Genomic DNA, 26,201 nt, shown 5'->3' on the forward strand with positions numbered 1-26,201 from the left:
AGGGTCGCGCGATGGCGAGCAGCGTCCGCAGTCGAGGGTCGCGCGATGGCGAGCAGCGTCCGCAGTCGAGGGTCGCGCGATGGCGAGCAGCGTCCGCAGTCGAGGGTCGCGCGATGGCGAGCAGCGTCCGCAGTCGAGGGTCGCGCGATGGCGAGCAGCGTCCGCAGTCGAGGGTCGCGCGATGGCGAGCAGCGTCCGCAGTCGAGGGTCGCGCGATGGCGAGCAGCGTCCGCAGTCGAGGGTCGCGCGATGGCGAGCAGCGTCCGCAGTCGAGGGTCGCGCGATGGCGAGCAGCGTCCGCAGTCGAGGGTCGCGCGATGGCGAGCAGCGTCCGCAGTCGAGGGTCGCGCGATGGCGAGCAGCGTCCGCAGTCGAGGGTCGCGCGATGGCGAGCAGCGTCCGCAGTCGAGGGTCGCGCGATGGCGAGCAGCGTCCGCAGTCGAGGGTCGCGCGATGGCGAGCAGCGTCCGCAGTCGAGGGTCGCGCGATGGCGAGCAGCGTCCGCAGTCGAGGGTCGCGCGATGGCGAGCAGCGTCCGCAGTCGAGGGTCGCGCGATGGCGAGCAGCGTCCGCAGTCGAGGGTCGCGCGATGGCGAGCAGCGTCCGCAGTCGAGGGTCGCGCGATGGCGAGCAGCGTCCGCAGTCGAGGGTCGCGCGATGGCGAGCAGCGTCCGCAGTCGAGGGTCGCGCGATGGCGAGCAGCGTCCGCAGTCGAGGGTCGCGCGATGGCGAGCAGCGTCCGCAGTCGAGGGTCGCGCGATGGCGAGCAGCGTCCGCAGTCGAGGGTCGCGCGATGGCGAGCAGCGTCCGCAGTCGAGGGTCGCGCGATGGCGAGCAGCGTCCGCAGTCGAGGGTCGCGCGATGGCGAGCAGCGTCCGCAGTCGAGGGTCGCGCGATGGCGAGCAGCGTCCGCAGTCGAGGGTCGCGCGATGGCGAGCAGCGTCCGCAGTCGAGGGTCGCGCGATGGCGAGCAGCGTCCGCAGTCGAGGGTCGCGCGATGGCGAGCAGCGTCCGCAGTCGAGGGTCGCGCGATGGCGAGCAGCGTCCGCAGTCGAGGGTCGCGCGATGGCGAGCAGCGTCCGCAGTCGAGGGTCGCGCGATGGCGAGCAGCGTCCGCAGTCGAGGGTCGCGCGATGGCGAGCAGCGTCCGCAGTCGAGGGTCGCGCGATGGCGAGCAGCGTCCGCAGTCGAGGGTCGCGCGATGGCGAGCAGCGTCCGCAGTCGAGGGTCGCGCGATGGCGAGCAGCGTCCGCAGTCGAGGGTCGCGCGATGGCGAGCAGCGTCCGCAGTCGAGGGTCGCGCGATGGCGAGCAGCGTCCGCAGTCGAGGGTCGCGCGATGGCGAGCAGCGTCCGCAGTCGAGGGTCGCGCGATGGCGATCAGCATGCGCAGGTGAGCTAGTAGTTGGCGAACCATGTTCCTTCAGAAGTGTTGGAGAACGTTGGCGTGCCGGCTGTAACACACGTGGGCGATCTCCGGATCGCCGAGAGACAGGTGATCGCTGGCGAGCTGATGATCGCTGACGAGCTGATGATCGCTGGCGAGCTGATGATCGCTGGCGAGCTGATGATCGCTGGCGAGCTGATGATCGCTGGCGAGCTGATGATCGCTGGCGAGCTGATGATCGCTGGCGAGCTGATGATCGCTGGCGAGCTGATGATCGCTGGCGAGCTGATGATCGCTGGCGAGCTGATGATCGCTGGCGAGCTGATGATCGCTGACGAGCTGATGATCGCTGACGAGCAGAAGGCTACGCGTGAAAGCCTGCGCAAAGAAGAAGAGTCCTTGACCCCGACCTGAACCGAAGTTCTAGATCGCGAGGGCGAACGTGGGCGCACAGGGCGCGTAACAGGAACCAACAGGAACCGCAGGGATGATCATCTTGAAAGCGCTGACGAACAGGAGAGCGCTGATGAGCAGAAGAGCGCCTGTGTGCTCACACTGAGCAGGAGCAGGAGAGAACACAGCAGAAGGGCGCGCAGGGAAACCCTGACACGCAAGGGAAGAACCTCCGTGGGGGCAACCCTTTGCCCCGAAGGGATCGTTGTCAGCCGGGAGACTGATGTCCGTCGGAAGACCGCTGTCCGTCGGGAAGACCGTTGTCCGTCGGGAAGACCGTTGCCCGTCGGAAGACGAGATCAGAATGCTGTCCATCTGCACCAAGGCGGAAGATCGAGAAAAAGGAGTTGTAGGCTGCAAACGGAGATCCAAAAAGGCGCCTCAAGCACCCATATAGGGAGATGAGAGGCCCTTACGACGAGGCGGACGGTGGGCCTTACGGCGAGGGAAGCCAACAGCAACAGAAGAAACCTCCGAAGAGGAGTCTCTACGAGTGTACTCTCTCGCGAACGAAAGAGAAACACTTCGTGGAAGAGACTGGTCAGCCAGTGACCTAAAAGGAGCAATCCTCCGAAGAGGAGCTCCTGCAGTTGCCCAGCCCCTTGAGCGAAACTGCAGGTGCGACCGCTCAGCACCAAGAGCATAGTCGCACGAAAAAAAGGCAAGAGAAGAACCCCCCAAAAGGGAAAAAACTCAAGCCTGGACAGGAAAAACTTCCCTCGGAAGGAAAGTTACCCGCCCAAGGAGGCAAGCCTCCTGAGAGTTCTAAAATGAACTGGAGAGCTGTCCGTCGTCACGGGAGTACTACCAGTAGAAGGAGACACGCCCCTGACGAAAATACAAGGGGGGAGGCAGCAACAGCCGAATCCCCAGGACTCAACCAGACAGCTCACACCGTTGCTATATTACAGAAACGAACTAGTTCGGTAACTGTAAAAAAAAAAAAAAAAAAATGATATTTTGATTATAAAATGAATTTTTTAATATACTTACCCGGTGAATATATAATAGCTGACGTCTCGGACGGCTCGACAGAAAACAAAAACTCGCGAGCGATCGCCATGAAGGTTGCGGGTGTGACCACCAGCACCGACTATCGGCCAGATACCACATATACTTGTAAACAGCTCCAGTTCTTCTCTTTCCGCTGGGTCTTTATCGGGGAGGAAGGGAGGGCCTTTAATTTATATATTCACCGGGTAAGTATATTCAAAAATTTATTTTATAATCAAAATATCATTTTTAAATATTAAACTTAGCCGGTGAATATATAATAGCTGATTCACACCCATGGTGGTGGGTAGAGACCAGTATTAATACAAAGGCATATATGCTCATGAGTTTTTGACAATTATATCATAACAAAACCCAATTAAATATAGGTACCTGGTAAGGAAGCTGACTCTGACGATTACTCTGCCTTATTAGTCCGCTTTCCTCACGAAGCCCAGCCATCCTCTCAGGATGCTGAAAGACTCCCAGGAGCTGTTATATCCAGGGCGACCACCCATACAACAGGACCTCATCAAAACCCTTAATCTGGGCGCTCTCAAGAAACGACATTTGACCACCCGCCAAATCAAAAAGGATGCGAAAGACTTCTCAGCCTTCCGTACAACCCAAGACCAGATTAAAAACATTTCAAGAGAAGATTAAAAGGATATTGGGATTAAGGGAATGTAGTGGTAGAACCCTCACCCACTACTGCACTCGCTGCAACGAATGGACCCAGAGTGTAGCAGTCCTCATAAAGAGTCTGGATGTCTTTTAAGTAAAATGAAGCGAACACCGACTTGCTCCTCCAAAAGGTCGCGTCCATAATACTTTGCAGAGATCTGTTTTGCTTAAAAGCCACGGAAGTTGCTATCGCTCTTACTTCGTGCGTCTTGACCTTAAGTAAACAACGATCTTTTTCACTTAAGTGAGAATGAGCCTCTCGGATTAAAAATCTAATAAAATACGATAAAGCATTTTCAGACATAGGCAATGAGGGCTTCTTAACGGAGCACCATAAGGCCTCAGATCCACCTCGTAAAGATCTGGTACGAGCTAAATAAAACTTAAGAGCTCTAACTGGGCACAGTACTCTTTCAACCTCGTTGCCTACAATTTCTGACAGACAAGGCATTTCAAAAGATTTAGGCCAAGGACGAGAAGGCAGTTCATTTTTGGCCAAGAAACCAAGCTGAAGCGAACATGTGGCTTTATCTGTAGAGAAGCCGATGTTTTTACTAAAGGCATGGATCTCACTGACCCTTTTAGCCGAAGCCAAGCACACCAAAAAAAGCGTCTTGAGGGTGAGATCCTTCAGGGAGGCTGAATGTAATGGCTCAAACCTGTCGGACATTAGGAACCTTAGGACCACGTCTAAGTTCCAACCAGGAGTTGACATACGACGCACCTTAGAGGTCTCGAAGGACTTAAGGAGATCTTGGAGATCTTTATTATTGGACAGATCCAAGCCTCTATGTCTGAACACAGAAGCCAACATGCTCCTGTAGCCCTTAATAGTGGGAGCAGAGAGGGAGCGAACATTTCTCAGATGCAGGAGAAAGACTGCAATTTGGGCTACAGAGGTACTGGAAGAGGAAATGGATGATGACTTGCACCAGTCTCTAAAGACCTCCCACTTCGACTGGTAGACCTTGATGGTAGATGCTCTCCTAGCACTCGCAATCGCTCCTTCGAAAATCCTCGAGCTCTTGAGAGTCTTTCGATAGTCTGAAGGCAGTCAGACGAAGCGCGGGGAGGCTTTGATGAAGACTCCTTACGAGGGGCTGCCGTAAGAGATCCATCCTTAAAAGCAGACTCCTTGGAACGTCTACCAGCCATTGAAGTACCTCTGTGAACCACTCTCTCGCGGGCCAGAGGGGAGCAACCAACGTCAACCTTGTCCCTTCGTGAGAGACGAACTTCTGCAGTACCTTGTTGATGATCTTGAACGGCGGGAATGCGTACGCGTCCAGGTGAGACCAGTCCAGCAGAAAAGCATCTATGTGGGCCGCCTCTGGATCTGGGACTGGAGAGCAATAGGTCGGGAGCCTTTTGGTCAACGAGGTGGCAAAGAGGTCTAAGGTGGGTTGGCCCCAAGTCATCCAAAGACTCTTGCACACGTCCTTGTGGAGGGTCCATTCTGTGGGGATCACCTGACCTCTCCGACTGAGACAGTCCGCCAAGACGTTCAAGTCCCCCTGGATGAATCTTGTCAACAGTGAGATGCCTCGATCTTTTGACCAGATGAGGAGGTCCCTTGCGATGACGAACAGTGTGTGGGAGTGAGTGCCTCCTTGCTTGGAGATGTACGCCAAGGCTGTGGTGTTGTCCGAATTCACTTCTACCACTTTGTTTCGTAGAAGACTCTCCAAACTCGTCAAGGCCAAGTGAACAGCCAACAGCTCCTTGCAGTTGATGTGCAGGCTCCTCTGATCCGACGTCCAAAGACCCGAACATTCCAGACCGTCCAGAGTCGCTCCCCAACCCAAATCCGACGCGTCTGAGAATAACACGTGGTTTGGGTTCTTGACCGCCAGGGACAGACCCTCTCGCAGACTTATGTTGCTGTCCCACCAGTTCAGGCACGTTTTTACTGGCTCGGAGATCGGGATTGACACAGCTTCCAAAGTCTTGCCCTTGTTCCAATGGGAGTCTAGATGGAACTGGAGAGGGCGAAGGTGAAGTCTCCCTAGTGAGATAAATTGTTCCAGGGATGACAGAGTCCCTAGGAGGCTCATCCAACTTCTCACTGAGCAACGGTCTTTTTTCAGCATGAGGCGGACTTTGAGCAAGGCTTGATCTATCCTGGCGGCAGACGGAAAAGCCCGAAAAACTAGACTGCGAATCTCCATCCCCAAATAGAGAATCGTCTGGGAGGGATTCAGTTGAGACTTTTCTAAGTTCACCAACAGTCCCAACTCCTTTGCAAGATCCAACGTCCATTGAAGGTCCTGCAGACAGCGATGACGGGACGACGCTCTGAGAAGCCAGTCGTCCAGGTACAGGGAGGATCGAATTCCCGATAAATGAAGGAATTTTGCCACATTCCTCATGAGCCTCGTAAACACGAGAGGAGCAGGGCTGAGGCCGAAGCACAGTGCTCGGAACTGGTACACCACATTCCTGTATACAAACCTCAGATACGGTTGAGAATCCGGGTGTATAGAAATGTGGAAGTACGCATCCTGCAGGTCGAGAGAGACCATCCAGTCTCCCTCTCTGACCGCTGCTAGGACGGACTTCGTGGTCTCCATCGTAAATTTTGTTTTTACAACAAAAACGTTGAGCGCACTGACATCCAGCACTGGCCTCCAACCTCCTGTATGCTTTGGGACTAGGAAGAGACGGTTGTAAAATCCCGGTGATTGAAGGTTCGAGACTTTCACCACCGCTCCCTTCTCTAGCAACTGAGAAACCTGCTGATGTAGAGCTTGTCTCCTTGACTCCTCTCGATACCTGGGAGAGAGGTCTAAAGGAACTGTTACTAGAGGAGGTCTGCGTACAAAAGGTATTTTGTACCCCTCCTTGAGCAACAACACAGACTCTCGGTCTGCACCCCTCTTCTCCCAGGCCTGCCAGTTGTTCAGTCTGGCCCCTACCGCTGTCTGAGGACGTGGGCAGTCAGACTCTGCCACGGGAGGACTTGGATCCTCTCCTCTTGCCTCTTTTACTGTCGGCACGAGCGCCTCCCCTACTGGGGGCTCTGCCACGAAAGGGCGGGATAAACCTCGTCGCTGGGGTATCGATCTTGGGTCTTACGACATAAGACGATGAAGGAGCACCCTTACGAGCAGACGTAGCCATCAGGTCGTGGGTATCCTTCTGCACCAGAGAAGCCGCAATATCCTTGATCAACTGCTGAGGAAACAAGGCAGATGACAACGGGGCAAAGAGAAGCTCCGACCTTTGACAGGGAGTTACTCCTACCGAAAGGAACGAGCAAAGAGTCTCCCTCTTCTTCAAGACTCCAGCCGTAAAGGAAGCGGCGAGCTCATTGGAGCCATCACGGATGGCTTTGTCCATGCAGGACATAATAAGCACGGAAACATCCTGGTTGGCCGACGAGATCTTCCTGCTTAAGGCTCCTAGCGACCAATCTAAGAAGTTAAAAACTTCGAAGGCCATGTAAACCCCTTTAAGAAGATGGTCAAGGTCCGAGGACCAGTAAACTTTAGAGCGTCTCATGGCCAGGGGACGGGGAGAGTCTACGAGGCTTGAGAAGTCTCCCTGGGCAGAGGCAGGAACTCCCAAGCCGAGAACTTCTCCCGTGTCATACCAGCCGCTCGCTCTAGAAGCTAGTTTAAAAGGAGGGAAAGCAAAGGCTGTCTTCCCCAAACTCCTCCTGGTGATCAACCAGTCGCCTAGCAAACGTAAAGCCCTCTTAGAAGAGCGAGAGAGCACTAGCTTAGTAAACGAAGGCTTCGAAGTAGCTAGGCCTAGCGCAAACTCTGATGGAGGCGAACGAGGAGCAGAAGTTACAAAATGGTCCGGAAAAAGCTCCTTAAAAATCAGCATGATTTTCTTAAAGTCCATAGAGGGCTGAGCAGCTTTAGGCTCTTCTCCGTCTGACAAAATGCCCAAAGGAATATCAGTAGGCGGAGGATCAGCAACTTCCTCATCTGAAGGAACCTCGTCCGACAATTGTCGAGTCTCATGAAAAGGAGAAACCTGCCGCGGCAGCAACGCTTGACAGGCAATGTCAACAAGCAAAGGAGCAGCAGTAGTAGTAGAGGAAGCGACGTCACGCCGCTGCTGAAAGGACTGAAAACCTTGTGACTGACCAACAACAACAACAGGAGTTGATGGACGCTCGACGTCACGTCGGAACTGCAATGACTGCCTAGCCTGAGCAGTCAAAACAACCTTCGACTGCGGTGATTGACGCTCAACGTCAAGTCGAGGCAACTGAGCTGGTCGGCGAACGTCCTGAACGTCAACACGAGACTGCGGCAGCGGCTGAACGTCAACACGAGACTGCGGCAGCGGCTGAACGTCAACACGAGACTGCGGCAGCGGCTGAAAGTCAACACGGGACTGCAGCGAGAGGATCCATGTCACGTGACTGACGTGACAAACTACCGACATCACGTTTCACAGTACTAACGTCAAATATACGAGTAAAAGCTTGTTTGGGCGGCTGACGGCCAGAGTCTCGATCAGCGTAACGGCGATTCGAAAGCGAAGGATCATCGTGAACCTGCTCAACGTTATACTCCTCCATAAGGGAGGCAAGCTTAGTCTGCAAGTCCTGCAGGACAACCCATTTAGGATCAACGGGAGTCGGAACGGGCCGAGACGACGGTAACGTCTGTGTTGGCAAAACATTGCCTTTACCGAGACCCTCGGACCCCGTGTTACGCTTACGTTTAATAGGCGAACAGTCTTCCGACGACTGCAAAGGGTCAGAGCTGTCCCAATGGCTACAGCCAGGACGCTGGACCTGTCCTGAAGGGACTGACTTTCGCTTCAAGGGTCTAGAAACCTTGCGCCAAGGTTTCTTTTACGAAAAGCCTTCGGATGACGAGGAGAACACAGCCTCGCTCGTCTTATGGTAAGGGCGATCTTGACAAGAAACGCCCGATACCAAAGAGGGAACGTCTGTATGTTGGTTAAAGCCTCTCGTCCCCTTAAGTCCTACGACATTACTTCACCCTGGTGCAGGGGAGCCTGAAAGAGGTCTCGGACTAGGGGAGCGACAAGCACGAACAGACGAACCCTCGGTCGCAACACTAAATACACTTTGCGCACTTATCACTTTATCACTACGATTTTCTGATTTGCCACTCTGACACTTCAATAACTTCACATCTGACATGAGTTGGTTACGGTCCGATGCTAAGGACTCAAATTTCTCGCCTAAAGCTTGAATCGCAAGAAACATATCCCGCATGGACGGTTCATGAGTGCTAGTAGAGGGTTCAGGAACAACTACTACAGGGGAAGGATTAGGTTCAGGGGCATGGGAGGAGGAAAATTCCAACGACCTAGAGGAGCTTCTCCTCACCCTATCTCTCTCCAGTTTACGAGAATATTTATCAAATTCAAGCCAGTCGAATTCCGACAAGACCACGCACTCATCACACCGATCTCCTAATTGGCAGGATTTACCCCGGCAATTAGAACAAACGGTATGTGGGTCGAGAGAGGCCTTGGGAAGACGTTTGTTACAATCCCTAGCATTACATTTGCGAAATTTAGGTCCAGGGATAGGAGAAGGGTCAACCATATTGAACAATCAGAGAAAATCCAAAACAAATCCAAAGTCATCAACAATAAACACTAGCCAAAAAAGGGTTCAAGAGTTTTAATTGAAGAGAAAAACACCCGTCACAGCGAAAGCTCAAAACAACCAAAATAAAGTACTTCACCAAAAATGACGAAAACTCAAGGTCAACAGCGAGCGGAATCAACTTGTCGATGAGACCGACAGAGAAGAACTGGAGCTGTTTACAAGTATATGAGGTATCTGGCCGATAGTTGGCGCTGGTGGTCACACCCGCAACCTTCATGGCGATCGCTCGCGAGTTTTTGGTTTCTGTCGAGCCGTCCGAGACGTCAGCTATTATATATTCCCCGGCTAAGTTTAATGTTTAAAAAATAATATTAGTACACATTCATTCCCCCGGGAAGGCTCCGAAGCGGAATCCCGAGGGAAAGGAACAAGAATTACACAACAGGCACGTGCCCTCACAACCACTTACACTCGCGGAAGGAGAGCTGTAACCAAAACAGAATTATAACAATTATAATTATGTAACTATGTAATTATGTAAATTAAAAATGAATAAACACTAAAGCAAGAACGAAAACCCCGAAAGGAATCGTTCTACAAGCTGAAAAACAAAAAACAACTACAATTAGATTCATAACTAATTGAGACAAACATACGGCGTAGCAACCCCCACACGGAAAGGAAGCTACAAGGGCGTAGTAACACGTAGTAAAAGGGTGAACGACCTCAAGAGAGAGAGAGAGAAAGACATGTCAAACTCGATCGCCACCCATAAAATTACGCCGTGGTGGCCTAACTGCCGAGGCCTCCACGTAGATATCGTACACTACACACACAAATCTGAAAAGGAAACTTACTTATTTCTATACTCAAATATATATACAAACATGAAAACATGTTTACATATATATTGAGTAAATGAAAAGTAAGCGATTAAGTAAAGACAAAACAAACAAACAATGGCTGCCAAGAGAGGACCAAGACAGAGACGTCTGTCGCAGTCCGAGCCAAAAGTGAAAGTAAGTATTCACCTGTGTGTGAGGGGGAGGAGGGGTAGCTAGCTACCACTCCCCTACCCCAATACACCCTCGTTAAATTCTAATGGCTCGCCATTTCAGCTACGCTAAAAGGTAACCCTTTGTAAATAGCGTGGTTTGTATTCCGGTTACGGAACAAACAGATTTTCCAATATGAACAGCAAGGCCTTCGCACTCCACACAATGGTTATTCAAATCACATAAGTACTGTCCCCCACATAAGACACATAGAGAAAGTGGATTAGGACTGCCAAGAAACAATTTTTCAGCCTTGAACAAGCCATTTGTGATTGCATTAACCGTTAGATTGCTTCCTTACTTTAAAAGAGGTATAAGTCTCTTGAATAGAAAGAACAGAAAAGCTTCAAGTTTTAGGAGTAAATGTCAATAAAACAGAGCTTCCAGAATATAGAGGTTAAAAAAATAAATCATCCACCCATAGATCAATTATGGGACCTTACCTTTACTTATAATGGAAAGAAATTTAAACTACAGACCTCTATTAAGATATCAACTCTGTGAATGAATAACTTATTTTGAGCTTTATTCAAGTACATAAAAATATTAAGTGTCACTCTTCATAATGACCACAGACACTAATACTAGACATATATCTTTACACATTTAAACAAAAGCAATAACTTATCTTAATACTGGAAGAAAATGCCAAGCTACATTCCAATTCGTACAGAAATATTTTTAGCTATTGCTACAGAATTTTATAAATACCTTTGAAGCAAAAGTAGCTTGTGGCCAGTCTAAAAGCGCTGCTGTCATTTGAGCAGTAGCATTTGTGTCGTCATCAATAGCCTGCTTACCAACAATAACAAGCTCTGCTCCTTCCTTCTCAGCTAATTTAGCCAATATCTTAGATACATGAATTGGCTCCAGTTTTTCCACTTCTTTAGCTGGCACCTCAACATGAATGCCTCTATCTGCACCCATAGCTAGCGCTGTTCGGATGGTTTCCTGGATTAGGAAGAAAGTTTTTTTTCATGATTATTACAATCATTATTATTACACTGTTACAGCTATATTACAGTATCAACATCACAAAAATTTAAAAGTAATTTGTATTCTTCATTGCCATACAAACTTGAGTCTTTTAATAGGAGCCTTAATGAACAAAGGTTTTTATTGTATTTGCATGGGAACAAATTATCACCATTATAAAAAACTTCTAAAATTATTGTATGGAGCTTTTGCAAAACCTATCTTAAACCCAATGTTGTTTAGTGATATTTTTCTCAGTAACATGTCTGTGAAGGTGTCATTTCGGTTCCATTTTAAAGAAAATGTTAGTGCGTTATATTGGTGTGAAAAACAGGGCTAAAACTGGTAAAATGAAGAACTGAAACTTGCCAAAAATGACAAGTTTGATCATACTAAGTTATATTTTAGATAATGCATCAATAAGTCACATTTGATTCAAAGCATCAAGTAGTTTAAGGGGATCGTCCGCCAAGGTATTTGACATACCAACATTCAGAAATCGAAAATAGTTTTATTGCTTCTATGTATGCGTAAACATATCGTACATGCTCTCCAGAAGTTTCAGCCAATTATCTTTACAAATAACGAAGATGTAGCGGTCTTTGAATGATGACGTCATCCTTACTATGTCGTCTGCATGACTGAGTTTGACAGAATCGTCTTTGTGTGTTTGGTTTTGCATATTTATAGCGATTTTTTTCACTTATGTTTTGAAATCTCGTTCATCTAGCCGAAATGGAAGGCATTGGTAGAGCATAGTAGAACAAAATATACTCCTACGAGAACAACAGCTAGAGTTTCTAAAGATGTATAGAAGTTATAATGCGTGTGTTTGTTTACTTGAACTTTGTATGTACTGTACATTGTGTTTTCACTACGTCCTTGTGAACTTTATAGCAAGGCCAATGTTACCTAAGGTCATGGAAAGAACAAATAGTCAATTATTCTTCCAAATAATGAAGATATACCGGTCTTTAAATGATGACGTCATCCTTACTGCGTCGTCTGCATGACTGAGTATGACAGAATCGTATTTGTGTTTATTAAACTGCCATTTATACAAATACTATAATACTCTCTCTCTCTCTCTCTCTCTCTCTCTCTCTCTCTCTCCTCTCTCTCTCTCTCTCTCTCTCTCTCTCTCTCTCTCTCTCTCTCTCTCTCTCTCTCTCTCTCTCTCTCTCTCTCTCTCTCTCTCTTTGGCAACCCAAACGAGTAGTTTTAAAGTACTCCAAATTGGAGAGAGAAAAGATTATAAACATTGGATAACTAGCTAGAAAGAGATGAACAGGAACTAGGAATGCTGCAAAGATCCTCTAGTACTCTAGTACTATCTTTTAGTACCTCATATAAGACATAATGACAAATGCAGTACAGTGGTATTTTACTTAAAAAAAAAACATCTAACATCCCTCCAAATAAATGTTTGATATAAAACATGTTTTTACACAAACTTACAATGCAACTCAACAAATTACCTTAGGTTCTCTTATAAAAAAAATCCTCAGAATTTTTCACCTGATTATAGTTAACAAAAATTCCTTACAGGTCACTCATGAATGGCAGAGGCAAGGGACAGTGACCATGACCTAGCAGGAAAATGCCCTATATACCTATGATCAGCGTCCAAGCCTCTTCTTCGCCCTTGGTACCACCAGGGAGAGCCAGGCAATGGCTGATGACTCAACAAATAGACCTGTAGGCTTCCCCCCAAACACCCCATCCTTACCTCACAAGTATAATGATTTTTCAGACACCACAAGAAACTATCGAGTTGGAGCGGGACTATCTCCCATGACAAATATGGAATGGAATACTGTACTCAAGAAAATGGAATACAAACAGTATTAATGTACTGAGACCTTAGACAAAAGGCAAGCGAGACCTTTAAAGTACTGTAGAAGTTAGAATATCCATAAGGAGTGTTCTAAAGGAAGGGTTTAAAAACAGAAGCAAGTATAGCATAGATGTCTAAAGCCCCTTTTGTTAAAACTTTACCACTGATGCAGCAGAGAGTTAAAGTGAGTGCTATCTTTATTTCCTGATGTACATAAATTATCAAAACCATTTCCCCCAGTAAAAATAGGCTTAAAAATATCTTAGAACAACTGCCATTCAATATATTCCTAGAATGTAATCCTCAATGTCTTCTGTATCAGTTTTTTTTTACTCTACCAAAATCAGATTAAATTTCAAGTACAATTACCTTCAAAAATGTGTGGATACCAGTTTATACTGGTTTTAAACGGGTTTACTTATCAATCCTCTCATATAATCTTATCACAAACGATATTTGTACTCCCTGATTAACTCTTCAGATAGATAAACTTATTACAACCAAAGAAATAAATTAAGGCAACTGCATGCAATTATAACTTAAAATTAAAATCTAGTATGACAACATAACATATTCAAATAATCAAATAATCAGATAAGATTTAGAATAAAATTTTATGAGTAATTACCTTTCACAACAAAATATATTTACATCCTTAATAGAGATCTAGCTAAAATTAGTGCATGGTGCAGATCATGGGGCATGAAGTTGAATCCTAGCAAAATCACAAATTTTAAGTAATTTGTATTTTTCCTAACAGTACTTACCTCGAACTACTTCCTAACAAAATTAAAATTATGATTATAAGTAGGTCAAGGACAGTAACTCCTCAACATCTACATCTCAGCATTGATAATGTTTCTTCAACTCTCTATGACTTTTAAAAGTTTAGGTGTGATTCTTGACAGCATGTTTACTTTTGAGAAACACATTTGGTATGTGTCTTCTTCAATTGCACAAAAAAATGGCTTATTGATTAAGTCTTACAAGATTTTCGGTGATCAATCTATTCTGAAGTAGTATTTTAATTCTTTCATTCTACCTAGTTTTGAGTATTGTTCTCTTGTCTGGTCTTCAAGCTGCCGATTCTCATATAACTATTTTTCCCGGTTGGAGCCCTTGAACTTATAGTAAAAATAATAATAATAATAAAAATAAAGTTATTTAAATCAATGTACTGTATTATTAAAAATACAGTCAATTAAATCAATATACTGTTTACTATTAAAAATAAAACACAGTATTGCAAACATAGTATATTAAACAAAAATATGTTTCCCACAAAAAAATTTGCAATCAAGTACTAACTTTATTCTAGGTTTATCAATGAAGTTCTTCTAACATTGGTGACATTGCATTGGGAAAGGAATGCACTAACTTGCTATTACATACAATCCAAACTTGATAATAATGAATGCAAGAACTCAAAGTATATTGCACATATACCTCATCTTTTGCTTCATACAGTCATACTGTACAGTACAAGAACAATCTTCTCATCACTAATTATAAACTACAGTACTTCCACTCAAACTTTACCCTAAAATCAATGCAAACCATTCTTTTTTCCCCACCAAACCTACCTTTCAATATTCATCTGCGTGACCAAACCAACTTGACAATTTGAGCTATCTTTCCACCAATGCTCACCTGTCAACTGCCAAAAATGAACAATCTTAAACTTTTTTTAACTAACTTATTGTACGTCTAACAACCATACTTAATTTCATGAGAAATGACTCCGGAATCCTATCAAAACATACAGGACCAATTTTGCATCCCGAGACTTTATTCATTATTCATGTCACTATTATAGCTTGAGGGTACACTCGGGCACACAATTCTACCTTTTTTCTCGTTCACTAATTTCTTTTGTTTCTTAAGTTTTTGTAGTTTTTATATGAAAGATTCTAATGTTGTTACTGTTCTTAAAATATTTCCTTTTCATTATTCATTACTTCTCTTGTAGTTTATTTACAGTATTTCCTTTCTTCACTAGGTTATTGTTCCCTGTTGGAGCCCTTGCGCTTGTAACATCCTGCTTTTCCAACTAGGGTTGATAATAATAATAATTGAAATTGGAACCACCTTTATTGCTTTCTCTGCACAATATAAATAACGTTCCATTTTCTCAAGAGCTATCAAGATAAATCTGAAATATCCATTGTGTAGCTATATCTTTCAATGTAAATATTATGAAAAAAAATAACAGGTGCATTCCTTTTAAGAACAGAGGTTTAAAAGGCATATTATATTACCCAAGATTTAGCAGATTTGAGAACAAAGCCTTCAGAAGAATATTGGGAGTTACATGGCAGGAGAGGATTAGAAATGAAACTATATGACAAATTCGTAGATAATTTGTATTTTTCCTAACTATACAAACCTTGGCTATTTGCATGGGGTAGTTACTTCGGCGTAGCTGAATGACGAGCATTAGAATTTTAACGAGGGTATACTACCCCCACCGCTAGTTAGCGGGGGGTAGGGAGGGATAGCTTGCTAACCCCCCCCCCCCCTCACACACACACACACACTAGTGAATGCTTCACTTTGGCTGGCGGGCAAATGTGTGTAAATAGCTAAGGTTTGTATAGTAAGGAAAAATACAAATTATCTACGAATTTGTCATTTGTTCCGTAACTGAAATACAAACCACGCTATTTACATGGGGTGACTCAACCCTTAGGAAGGGCGGTAAGTCCCTGCCATACTGGCTTTGCCCGGGGACTCCATATTTGAGTGTGTAAGTACTCAGGAAAAAGGAGTCCCTGCGCCACGCTAGCATGCTGTGAAACTGCTGCGAAGGTGAAGAAGTGACTCGTCCTAGGAAGTTGACCTGGAGTTCTTCAGATGGAATTCTAGGCTAGGACTCTCCCAATACCACATCGTCAGGGTATGGGGACATGACAGTATTACACTTAATACTAGGAACACAAGGAAGCATGGTTTACCTGCAGTGGTTTGAGGTCAGCTGTGCAGAGAACCCAGGATGCTGCTTTCTCCAAGGGAGGAGAGGATGAAGAAAAGAATAAGGGCCAGACAGATCTTTTCATTCACGCAGACTAAAACCGGGTAACAATGCCCTCAACCTTCTGTTACTTGTCCATTAAGGAGCCTGAGGTTAGACCAGCTCTTGTGCAGCCACCACAGGGCCGATAGAGAACGTTATCGAGCCTCCTGTGTGTCACGTCCTGCAGGTAGTGGGCCGTGAAGGTGGTCTGACGCTTCCACACCCCAGCTTGCAGGACCTGAGTCACTGAATAATTTTTCTTGAAGGCCAGGGATGTAGCTATGCCCCTGACATCATGCGCTCTAGGGCGACGTGACGGAGAAGTGTCAGGATTCAAGGCCAGGTATATTGCCTTGCGAATCCAGGCCGAGATAGTATTCCTGGTGACCCTCCTCTTCGTTTTCCCAGTGCTCACGAACAAGGCTTGAAGATACAACCTCAGACTTCTTACTGGGCACAGTAGGAGATGGTCTGGGTCATCTGTTACAGAACGAAGACTCGAAACCTGGAAAGAGACTCTTTAGCTATGGTAAGCAGCTCTTCTAGGAGAAGGACACTCCAAAATCAAACCACTGTTCTCTAGTCTTGGGTAGTGCCATAGCCTCTGTACCATGGCCTTCCACTGTCTTGGGTTAGGGTTTTCTTGCTTGAGGGTACACTCGAGCACACTTTCCTATCTTATTTCTCTTTCTCTTGCTTTGTTAAAGTTTTTATAGTTTATATAGGTGATATTTATTGTTGTTACTCTCCTTAAAATATTTTATTTTCCTTTTTTCCTTTCCTCACTGAGCTATTTTCCCTGTTGGAGCCCCTGGGCTTATAGCATCCTGCTTTTCCAACTAGGGTTGTAGCTTAGTAAGTAATAATAATAATAATAATAATAATAATAATAATAATAAAGAGTCGAATCGAGGGTCCGGCACTCCCGGATTCTGAGTCTTAGTAACAAACTCAGGGACGAACCTGAACGTTACCTCCCCCCATCCCCTTGAATGGGCGATGTCGTACGAGAGACCATGCAATTCGCCGACTCGCTTGGCCGAGGCCAACGCTAGCAGGAACACAGTCTTCCAGGTAAGGTGGCGATCTGAAGCCTGGCGTAATGGTTCGTAGGGAGGTCTCTTCAGAGACCTGAGAACTCGAACCACGTTCCATGGAGGAGGTCTCACTTCCGACTGAGGGCAGGTAAGTTCATAACTTCGTATGAGTAGAAAAAGTTCCAGCAAAGAGGAAATGTCCATTCCTTTGAGCCTGAAAGCAAGACTTAAGGCTGAGCGATAGCCTTTCACTGCCGAGACTGAAAGGCGCATTTCTTCCCGCACATACACAAGAAACTCCGCTATTGCTCGAATAGTGGCATCGAGTGGAGAGATACCCCTTCCACGACACCAACCACAGAAAACTCGCCACTTCACCTGGTAGACCCCTGCAGATGACTTGCGCAGGTGTCCCGACATCCTATTCGCAACTTGTTGCGAAAATCTTCTCTCAGTGAGGAGATGCTGGATAGCCTCCAGGCGTGAAGTCGAAGCGAAGCTACGGCTTTGTGGAAGATGTTGGCGTGTGGTTGTTTGAGTAGCTCGTGACGTGGAGGGAGTTCTCTCGGAATCTCCGTAAGGAGTTGCAGAAGGTCCGGGAACCATACTGCGTGATGCCATAGCGGAGCTATGAAGGTCATTGATAGATTGACCGATATTCTGGTCTTGTTGAGCACCCTCCTCATCAGACAGAACGGGGGAAAGGCGTACAAATCGATGTTGTCCCACCGTTGTTGGAAGGCATCTTGCCAGAGAGCCTTGGGGTCCGGGACTGGGGAGCAGTACAGCGGGAGCTTGAAGTTCAACGCTGTAGCGAACAGATCCACAGTCGGGGAACCCCACAAAGTCAGGACTTTGTTGGCTACTCGAGGACTGCACAGACTGTCGGCGAGCACATTCCTTCTGCCTGGAATGAAGCGAGCCGCTAGTGTGATTGAGTGGACTTCAGACCATCTCAGAATCTCTACTGCAAGATGGGATAGCTGTTCTGAAAAGGTACCTCCCGGCTTGTAGATATAAGCCACCACCGCAGTGTTGTCGCTCATCACCACCACAGAGTGGCCCGCCAGGACTTGGTGGAACTTCTGAAGTGCCAGGAACACGGCCTTCATTTCTAGCAGGTTTATGTGAAGGTACTTTTCTGATTCTGACCAAAGGCCTGTGGTTCAGAACGTGGGCCCCCCCCCACCCCCCATTTCTTTGATACATCCGAGAACATCATCAAATCCAGGGGAAGGACGAGAAGATTCACTCCCTTTCGTAGGTTCTCGTCTGCCACCCACCACTGGAGGTCTGTCTGTTCCGCATGACCCACAGGGATCAAAGTGTCCGGGGAATCGTGTCCTTGATTCCACCGGGACTTGAGTCGCCACTAGAGAGATCTCATTCTGAGGCGACCGTTGAGAACCAGACGAGCCAGGGAGGAGAGGTGGCCGAAGAGACGTAACCACGTTTGGGCTAGAAGTTCTTCTTGATTGAGGAAAGGCCTTGCGACCTTCCTCAGCCTTGCTATCCTGTCGTCTGATGGGAAGGCTTTGTGGAGATTGGTGTCTATGACCATGCCTAGGTATACCAGTTTCTGAGAGGGCTGCAGAGAGGACTTCTTGAGATTTACCATGACCCCTAGATCCTGGCAAAGTTCGAGAAGCTTGTCTCGGTGGCGAAGAAGGGTTGCCTCCGAGTCCGCTAGGATCAACCAGTCGTTCAGATAACGAAGGAGACGGATGCCGATCCTGTGAGCCCACGATGATATCAGGGTGAACACTCTGGTGAACACCTGAGGGGCTGTGGAGAGACTGAAACACAGCACCTTGAAATGGTAGATCTTGTCGTCTAGGCAAAATCTTAAGTATTTCCTTGAAGACGGATGGACTGGGATCAGGAAGTACTCGTCCTTCAGGTCCAGTGTACACATGAAGTCTTGTGGTCTCACTGCAAGTCTGACCGTGTCTGCCATCTCCATACTGAACGGAGTCTGTTTGACAAACCCGTTCAGAGTTGAGAGGTCGATGACTGGTCTCCAGCCTCCAGACGCCTTCTTTACAAGAAAGAGTCGACTGTAGAAGCCTAGGGACCCGTCCACTACCTCTTGAAGAGCGTCCTTCTTCAACATGGTCTGGACTTCTGCCCGGAGGGCCTGCCCCCTTACTGAACCCATAGTAAGGGAGCTCAATGACACTGGATTTGCTGTCAGGGGAGGTAGAGAAGCTATGAACGGGACGCGATAACCCTGACCGATCACGGAAATCGTCCAGGTATCTGCCGCGAGTTGCTGCCACCTTGCCGCGCAACTTTGTAGGCATCCCCCCACTGGTGGACATGCAGGGGGACTGCCAATCCTAGCGTCTACAGCCTCGGCCATTTCCTCTAGGATTTTTACCTCCCCTGGAGGACTTTTTGCTCCTTCTGCTCTTGGAAGGAAAGGGCTTAGACACCTTCGGCTTTGCTGCTGTCGTCTTCTTTGTGTCCTTAGCTGGACGGGGCTGTTGGGCTGCTGGAGCTTTGTAGGGCCTCGATGTCAGGGCCCTATGAATGAGGGAATCCTGGTTGGACTTCCTCCACCACTCAACGGTTAGCTCCATGTCCTTAGGCTCAAACAAACTCTTACCGAGCACGGAAGAGTGTCTGAGCCTGCTATCATCGGAACTGGGGACCTTCTGGTGGAATCTCTCAGCCACTGCATCCCGTCGTTTGAGAATCATGTTGGCCCACAAGCTCGAAACTTGGTGGGCCAGAAACTCGATGGTCCGCGTGCCTGAGAGCAAGAATGTCTCCAGTGCCTTCCTGGTGCTTTCTTTGGACAGATCCTCAGACCGCACCAGGATGCCCAGAGACCCCAGCCAGATGTCAAGCCACGAAGTTGCCTGAATGGCACACTTCGCCACCTTCTCCTGGCTTAGGATCTCAGTAGCTGAATAGGACACGTGCTGGTTGGAGAGTCTCTCTAGAGGGACTCTCCCAGTGAGTTCTTCCACGGAGTGGTGAACTGGAAGACCCAAACAAGACTCCTCAAGGATCTCAAAATACCTCCTCTGATGGACTCGAGGAGGAGGGAGGAGCTTGTTACCGGCGCTGGATCTACTGGAGGAGGCAAGCTCAGAGAGCTGGCCCTCGACCTTGCCGCTGGCACTCTTCATCCCTTGTGACCAGGACAAAGCTCCACTGGCCCTAGAGGGTTTCTGGGTGCCGTAGACTCGGTCCAAGACCGTGTCCTTACCCTCACAAGGAATCCCGTAGAGGTTCCTCATGAGGGTCAGAACTTGCCAGAACGCATGTTCTGACTCTTGGTGATCTCCTCCCGAAGGACTGGCAGCAAAGTCTCCTGTCCCAAGTGGCTCTTCCTGGGGGGACTCGTGGACATCCTCCGAAGGTCTAGCTGGCTCCTGTCTGATCCTTGCCGAAGACTTGGGAATAGTCTTAAGAGTCCTTCGGTTCCCTCCTGGGAGGGATACAAGACTCGAGTAACGATGGATGCAGGCTTTTTTCCACCCCTGTTCGAGAAGACTTCTCAGGAAGAGGCGGATTTTCCCCCATTGGTGCGATGGGGGAACGGTCCGGCTCGTCCGACTCTCCTGAGGATGTGTAATCCTCATCCGCAGGGGAGGGAGAGAAAGTCTGGGGGGGAGAAGGAGCCTTGCGCAAGGATTTGCGAGGAGACAGGATAGCTCTCGGAGATGTCTCCACGGAGGGGACTCCTCTCTTCCTCTTCAGGGGGGAGGCTGCTGCCACTGATTTGTGACCTAATTCAGAGAGCACAGGTTTCATAGCCTGCATAAGAGCTCTGACCAGGGTCCCGAACCAGGGCTGCTGGCTGACAGTCGCGCTGTCAGACACCCCTTCTGGAGGGAAGGGATCGTTCAATCTCTTGGAGGAGTCGACAAACGAGGGTTCGCCTGAAGAGAAGCTGAAATAAGAGAGCCCTTAGACCTATCCGGGAACCGCCCCTCCTCCGGCGAGTGCGTTGTTCTGCGCTTGCGGGGAGAGGAATGAGATGATGACCTGTCAGCCTGACGACGGTCGCGCGAGGAGCCCCGTCCTGGGTCGCGCGAGGAGCCCCGTCCTGGGTCGCGCGAGGAGCCCCGTCCTGGGTCGCGCGAGGAGCCCCGTCCTGGGTCGCGCGAGGAGCCCCGTCCTGGGTCGCGCGAGGAGCCCCGTCCTGGGTCGCGCGAGGAGCCCCGTCCTGGGTCGCGCGAGGAGCCCCGTCCTGGGTCGCGCGAGGAGCCCCGTCCTGGGTCGCGCGAGGAGCCCCGTCCTGGGTCGCGCGAGGAGCCCCGTCCTGGGTCGCGCGAGGAGCCCCGTCCTGGGTCGCGCGAGGAGCCCCGTCCTGGGTCGCGCGAGGAGCCCCGTCCTGGGTCGCGCGAGGAGCCCCGTCCTGGGTCGCGCGAGGAGCCCCGTCCTGGGTCGCGCGAGGAGCCCCGTCCTGGGTCGCGCGAGGAGCCCCGTCCTGGGTCGCGCGAGGAGCCCCGTCCTGGGTCGCGCGAGGAGCCCCGTCCTGGGTCGCGCGAGGAGCCCCGTCCTGGGTCGCGCGAGGAGCCCCGTCCTGGGTCGCGCGAGGAGCCCCGTCCTGGGACGCGCGAGGAGCCCCGTCCTGGGTCGCGCGAGGAGCCCCGTCCTGGGTCGCGCGAGGAGCCCCGTCCTGGGTCGCGCGTGGAGCCCCGTCCTGGGTCGCGCGCGAAAGGATCGTGCGCAATAGTAATTTCGCGCTCGCGCAGGCGTGTGAGGTTGGTGGGGCGGGCGCAGGAGATGGCGCGGGGGTGCGCAGGAGATGGCGCGGGGGTGCGCAGGAGATGGCGCGGGGGTGCGCAGGAGATGGCGCGGGGGTGCGCAGGAGATGGCGCGGGGGTGCGCAGGAGATGGCACGGGGGAGCGCAGGAGATGGCGCGGGGGTGCGGGGGAGCGCAGGAGAGCGCAGGAGATGGCGCGGGGGCGCGCAGGAGATGGCGCGGGGGCGCGCAGGAGATGGCGCGGGGGCGCGCAGGAGATGGCGCGGGGGCACGCAGGAGATGGCGCGAGGGCGCGCAGAAGATGGTGCGGGCGTGTGGGAGATGGCGAGGGCGTGTGGTGCGCAGGAGCTAGATCGTGAGGAGGGGTTGAAGGCTGGATGCAAGGGCGCACAGTAACCTGATGCGGTACTGTCGGGCGCGAGTGAGCAGTAGCACATGGGCGCGTATCTGTTAGTACTGGGAGAGGGCGCGATTGCGCAGCCTCGTGATAGCGCGAGGGTGGGTCTGCGCGTTGTCGCGCAGGTGAGCGCTGAGCAGTCTGTGCAGGTATGTTAACCTGAGGAGACCGTGGGCGCACATAGCGCGTATCAGGATATGGGCGCCCAGGTGTGCGCTGCTGCGATGGGCGCCCGATCGGATTAGGGCGCACAGGTGTGCGCTGTTGAGTTGCATGGGGCGCCTCGAGCGCAACTGGAACATCACGCGTACAGGACTGCGCAGTCTGGAAGGAGAGCCGAGGGGTACCTGTGAGCGCCTGTGCGCTAACTTAGGCACCTCCTGGACTGCGTGCTGAGTTGTAGAAGTGCGCTGGCGCGTTGGCGAGCGCGTGTGCATTGTATCAGGAACTGCTCGCGAAGGGTGTGCCTCGCGCCTAACTCCAGAAGGGCGCCGAGAGTCTAGAGGTACCTGTGAGTGCCTGTGCGCTAACCTAGGTGCCTCTTGGACTACGCACGACGTGACAGGAACCGGTGGGCGCTGGAGCGCAGGTGGGAGCGTGTGCGCAGGTGAGCGCTGGCGCGCTAGATCAGGAACTGCTGGTGGGCGCCGGGGCACAGTAGGTTGTGGGCGCGCAGGAGAACTCTGGCACGTATCAGGAGCAGGTGAGCGCTAAGTCTGGAACGGCAGCAGCAGCATGAGGGCGCGCAGGTTTAACCTGGCGCTTAAGGGTATGAGGCACAGATTTGTGCTCAAGTCCCTTATGCTCCGAAGGGACCGGTGATTGCGCAATGACAGGTTTGGACAGCGCATACTGCGCATCAGCATCTTCAAAGGGTGACGGCAGGTCAGCAGGTCTGGAGGGAGACTGGTCACAGGGTCCCGAAGGACGGCCTTTCTCCGAAGGGGATCGCGAACGATCTCCGGAGAGGTCTAAGGTGGTAGCTGGCAGGATCGGTGAACGGCGAGTCGTTTCCTCCGCAGAGGACTGCGGGGACGACGAGCCGAAGAGCCGCCTCCTAACTCCCTTGTGAGAAGAAGGAAGACCTCTATGGCAAAGGGGAGGACGAGCCTTCCGCCTTATACGCCCACGAGGGGCTGTGGGCTCAGCGAGCTGACCATCGTTGAGCCTCCGCAGAGGAGTCTCTATAAGTGAACTCCCCCAAGGGGGAGAATCACCGACAGGAGAGACCGTAGGACTTAGTTCCTCCCTCGAAGGATGTTCGGAGGGGGAAACTAAACCTTCAGCTACCTCAGCAACAACAGGCACATGAGTTTGACTAGATCCACCCGATGCCTCCGTTACAACAACGTCAACGACAGACAGAGGATCTATCCCTGCTGTAGTTGGTGATTCTTTAACAGCTGCACCTAGTTTGATCATGTCAAACAGGGCTTCCCTAGAGGGCGAACCCTGAAGCCCCAAGGAAGCCCAAAGCTGTAATAAATCATTATTATTAACAGACAAATCAATATTTATATCCTCCTCTGGGGGAGGAGGGGCAGCTGCCTCGCTATGGGAGGCAACTACCTCTCCCGTACCCCGGGATCGGTCAACAGCAATATGGTCTACGCTACCACTCGCCGGTCTCTCGGAAGAGACCGCTCGAGTGGGAGCTTCGGAGGAGGAAAGGGCTACGGAAGAAGAAGTCTTGGAATTTTCTCTCTTCAAAGAAGCCTCTGAAGGAGAAATATCCCTTTTAGACTTTTTCTTCCGGCGCCGGGCAAACCTCTCCCACTGGGAGGTAGACCACTCCCTACATTCAATACATACGTTACCGCTATCACACCGTTGGCCCCTAGAATGAGGACACAAGGTGTGGGGATCGGTGTCGACCGCCGACATAAAAGTCCCACAAGGGCGGCCAGGTAGTCCAGAACGCGTACGCATATTCAATAATAGAGGCCAACTTCAAACACACACACAGGAAGAAAAAGCAAAACAGATTAATGGCAGTCAAAGCGAGGGACTGAGCAGACAGGTCTGTTCTCCGCCTGAGCCAAAAGTAAAGTGAAGCATTCACTAGTGTGTGTGTGGGGGGGGGGTAAGCAGGCTACCCCTCCCTCTACCCCGCTAACTAGCGGTGGGGTAGTAAACCCTCGTTAAAATTCTAATGGCTCGTCATTCAGCTACGCCAAAGTAATTACCCCGTGTAAATAGCGTGGTTTGTATTTCAGTTACGGAACAAATGAGAGATTACTCGAGTGCCATATATGGATGAGATCACAGCGAGTGGTAGATGGATATGGTTTGGGGATGCTCTTTGTACTCCCTAAGAGAGATTGGTTCACCAAACTAGACGAGTTGGAAGACACAAGCCTGCATGGCTGAGAACTATGAAGTGTGAAGTGGAAGATGATGAGTAGAGAAGTATTGAATTAAAAGCTCAAGATAGAGATGATGGGCGAAATCTAATTGAGGCCTACTGCGTCAATAGGCATAGGAGGAGATTATAATGATGAAATTACTTCAAACCAGATTTTAAAAATAACCCAATTTCTTATTGTCACCCAAACAAAACTATAACATCTCTTCATTTGATTAGTATTACCTATATCAATGGTGCATTGTAATTATAAAAATCATTTCTGAGCACTGTAAGAATCTACAAAATAATACTGTGCCGTGTGTAATTTATTGTAAAATGTGACAGTCTTGATCTGAGAAATAAATTTTTACCAAACATCAATAATGCAAACAAAATTATTTCTTTAAAACTGCATGCAAACGAAAAGCTGTCTCCATCTATGCTGGAAATTATTGTTTTGGCATAATGTACAACTGTATGGGAGAGTTTGTGTTGAATAAAAAATTATAGTCATAACACATCTTAAAATTTCCAGAAAATTTCTAAGTATTGTATTTTCTTCTATTACCTAAACTTACAATCAAGAGGTAATATTTGACAGTAGGTATTTTCTATCAAATAAACTCTGAAGACAAAATCAAAAATTTTAAGTAATTTTTATTTTTCCTAACATACTTACCGAGAACTACTTTCTTAGGAGTTACCTGTAATCTCCTCTCTACCAACCAGAGTTTTGTGTAGTATACCCTAAAACCTGTTTTCTATGGAGGGCTATCTTGGGCGTAAGAGAACGTGCCCCAAGGGTAGCTTTTACGCTAGGTCGAGGTCCGCCTGGGTCGTGAGCGTCAGTAAGTTCTTCGGATGTTGCACAATTCTCGCAAAGGCAGAGAGGCACTCGTGGAAGGTAGGGAGGGTCATTACCCGAAAGCAGTTCTCGGTAAGTATGTTAGGAAAAATGAAAATTACTTAAAATTTTTTATTTGTTCCAACACGAATACTTACCTCGAACTACTTTCTTAGGAGACTTACACTTTAGGAGGTGGGAGTGCCTTTCTGACCTTCAGACCCAGTAAGCGGAAGCCAAGAGGCCTAGGTAGAAACAAAACATACTAGGAAAACGGACGATAGGGTAACTACACAAAGAGCTCACGTTAGTGTCTAAGTACTCACCCTTTGAAAAACTTCTTCTGATGTTGAATCCAGTAACGCAGTTGTGGAGAACGTGTTATCCAATGGTTACAGGAGGGTTATCTCTGATAAGGATAGGGAAAAACGGGGAATAGGGTGAAAAGGAACGAACCTGTGTCTCCCGGTTTGCTATCCATGATTGAGCCTGGGGCTTTTACCGTTAAATCACTTGGAGCGCGGAGATGACTGTTCCAATGGAGAACCCGTCTAAGGACTTCCTCGAGTAGTCCTTGAGGTAATGGGCAGTAAAGGTTGACTGGTTAGACCAGATACCTGCCCGAAGGATCTGACCCACTGCCATGTTTTTCTCAAAGGCTAAGGACGTACTCAGACCCCTGATGTCATGGGGTTTGGGGACGCCTGGTAAGGCCAGAGCTTCTTCCTTGTAGGCCCTGGCAATAACCTGTCTCAACCAGAAGGAAATGGTATTCTTGGATACCTGTTTCTTAGTAACACCTGTGGAAACGAAGAGGCTCTTGATGCCTGGCCGGAGATGAGCCGTCCTTTCAAGGTATTTTCTAATGGCACGGACCGGGCATAACTTCAAATCCTCAGCATTCCCCGT

At 49.2% G+C, this 26,201-nt stretch overlaps 1 protein-coding gene across 1 annotated transcript in view; it reads right to left on the minus strand.

Annotated features, from left to right (window-relative positions):
• Positions 1-26,201, minus strand: part of Etfb (Electron transfer flavoprotein beta subunit) — an 84,093-nt gene that overhangs the window by 35,159 nt on the left and 22,733 nt on the right. Inside the window, exon 3 of the mRNA XM_068381530.1 lies at positions 10,830-11,069. Within this exon, the coding sequence (XP_068237631.1) occupies positions 10,830-11,069 (240 nt within the window). The remainder of the gene's footprint in view (positions 1-10,829; positions 11,070-26,201) is intronic.

The sequence above is a fragment of the Palaemon carinicauda genome, chromosome 10, assembly GCF_036898095.1.
Source record: "Palaemon carinicauda isolate YSFRI2023 chromosome 10, ASM3689809v2, whole genome shotgun sequence".
NCBI lineage: Eukaryota > Metazoa > Arthropoda > Malacostraca > Decapoda > Palaemonidae > Palaemon > Palaemon carinicauda.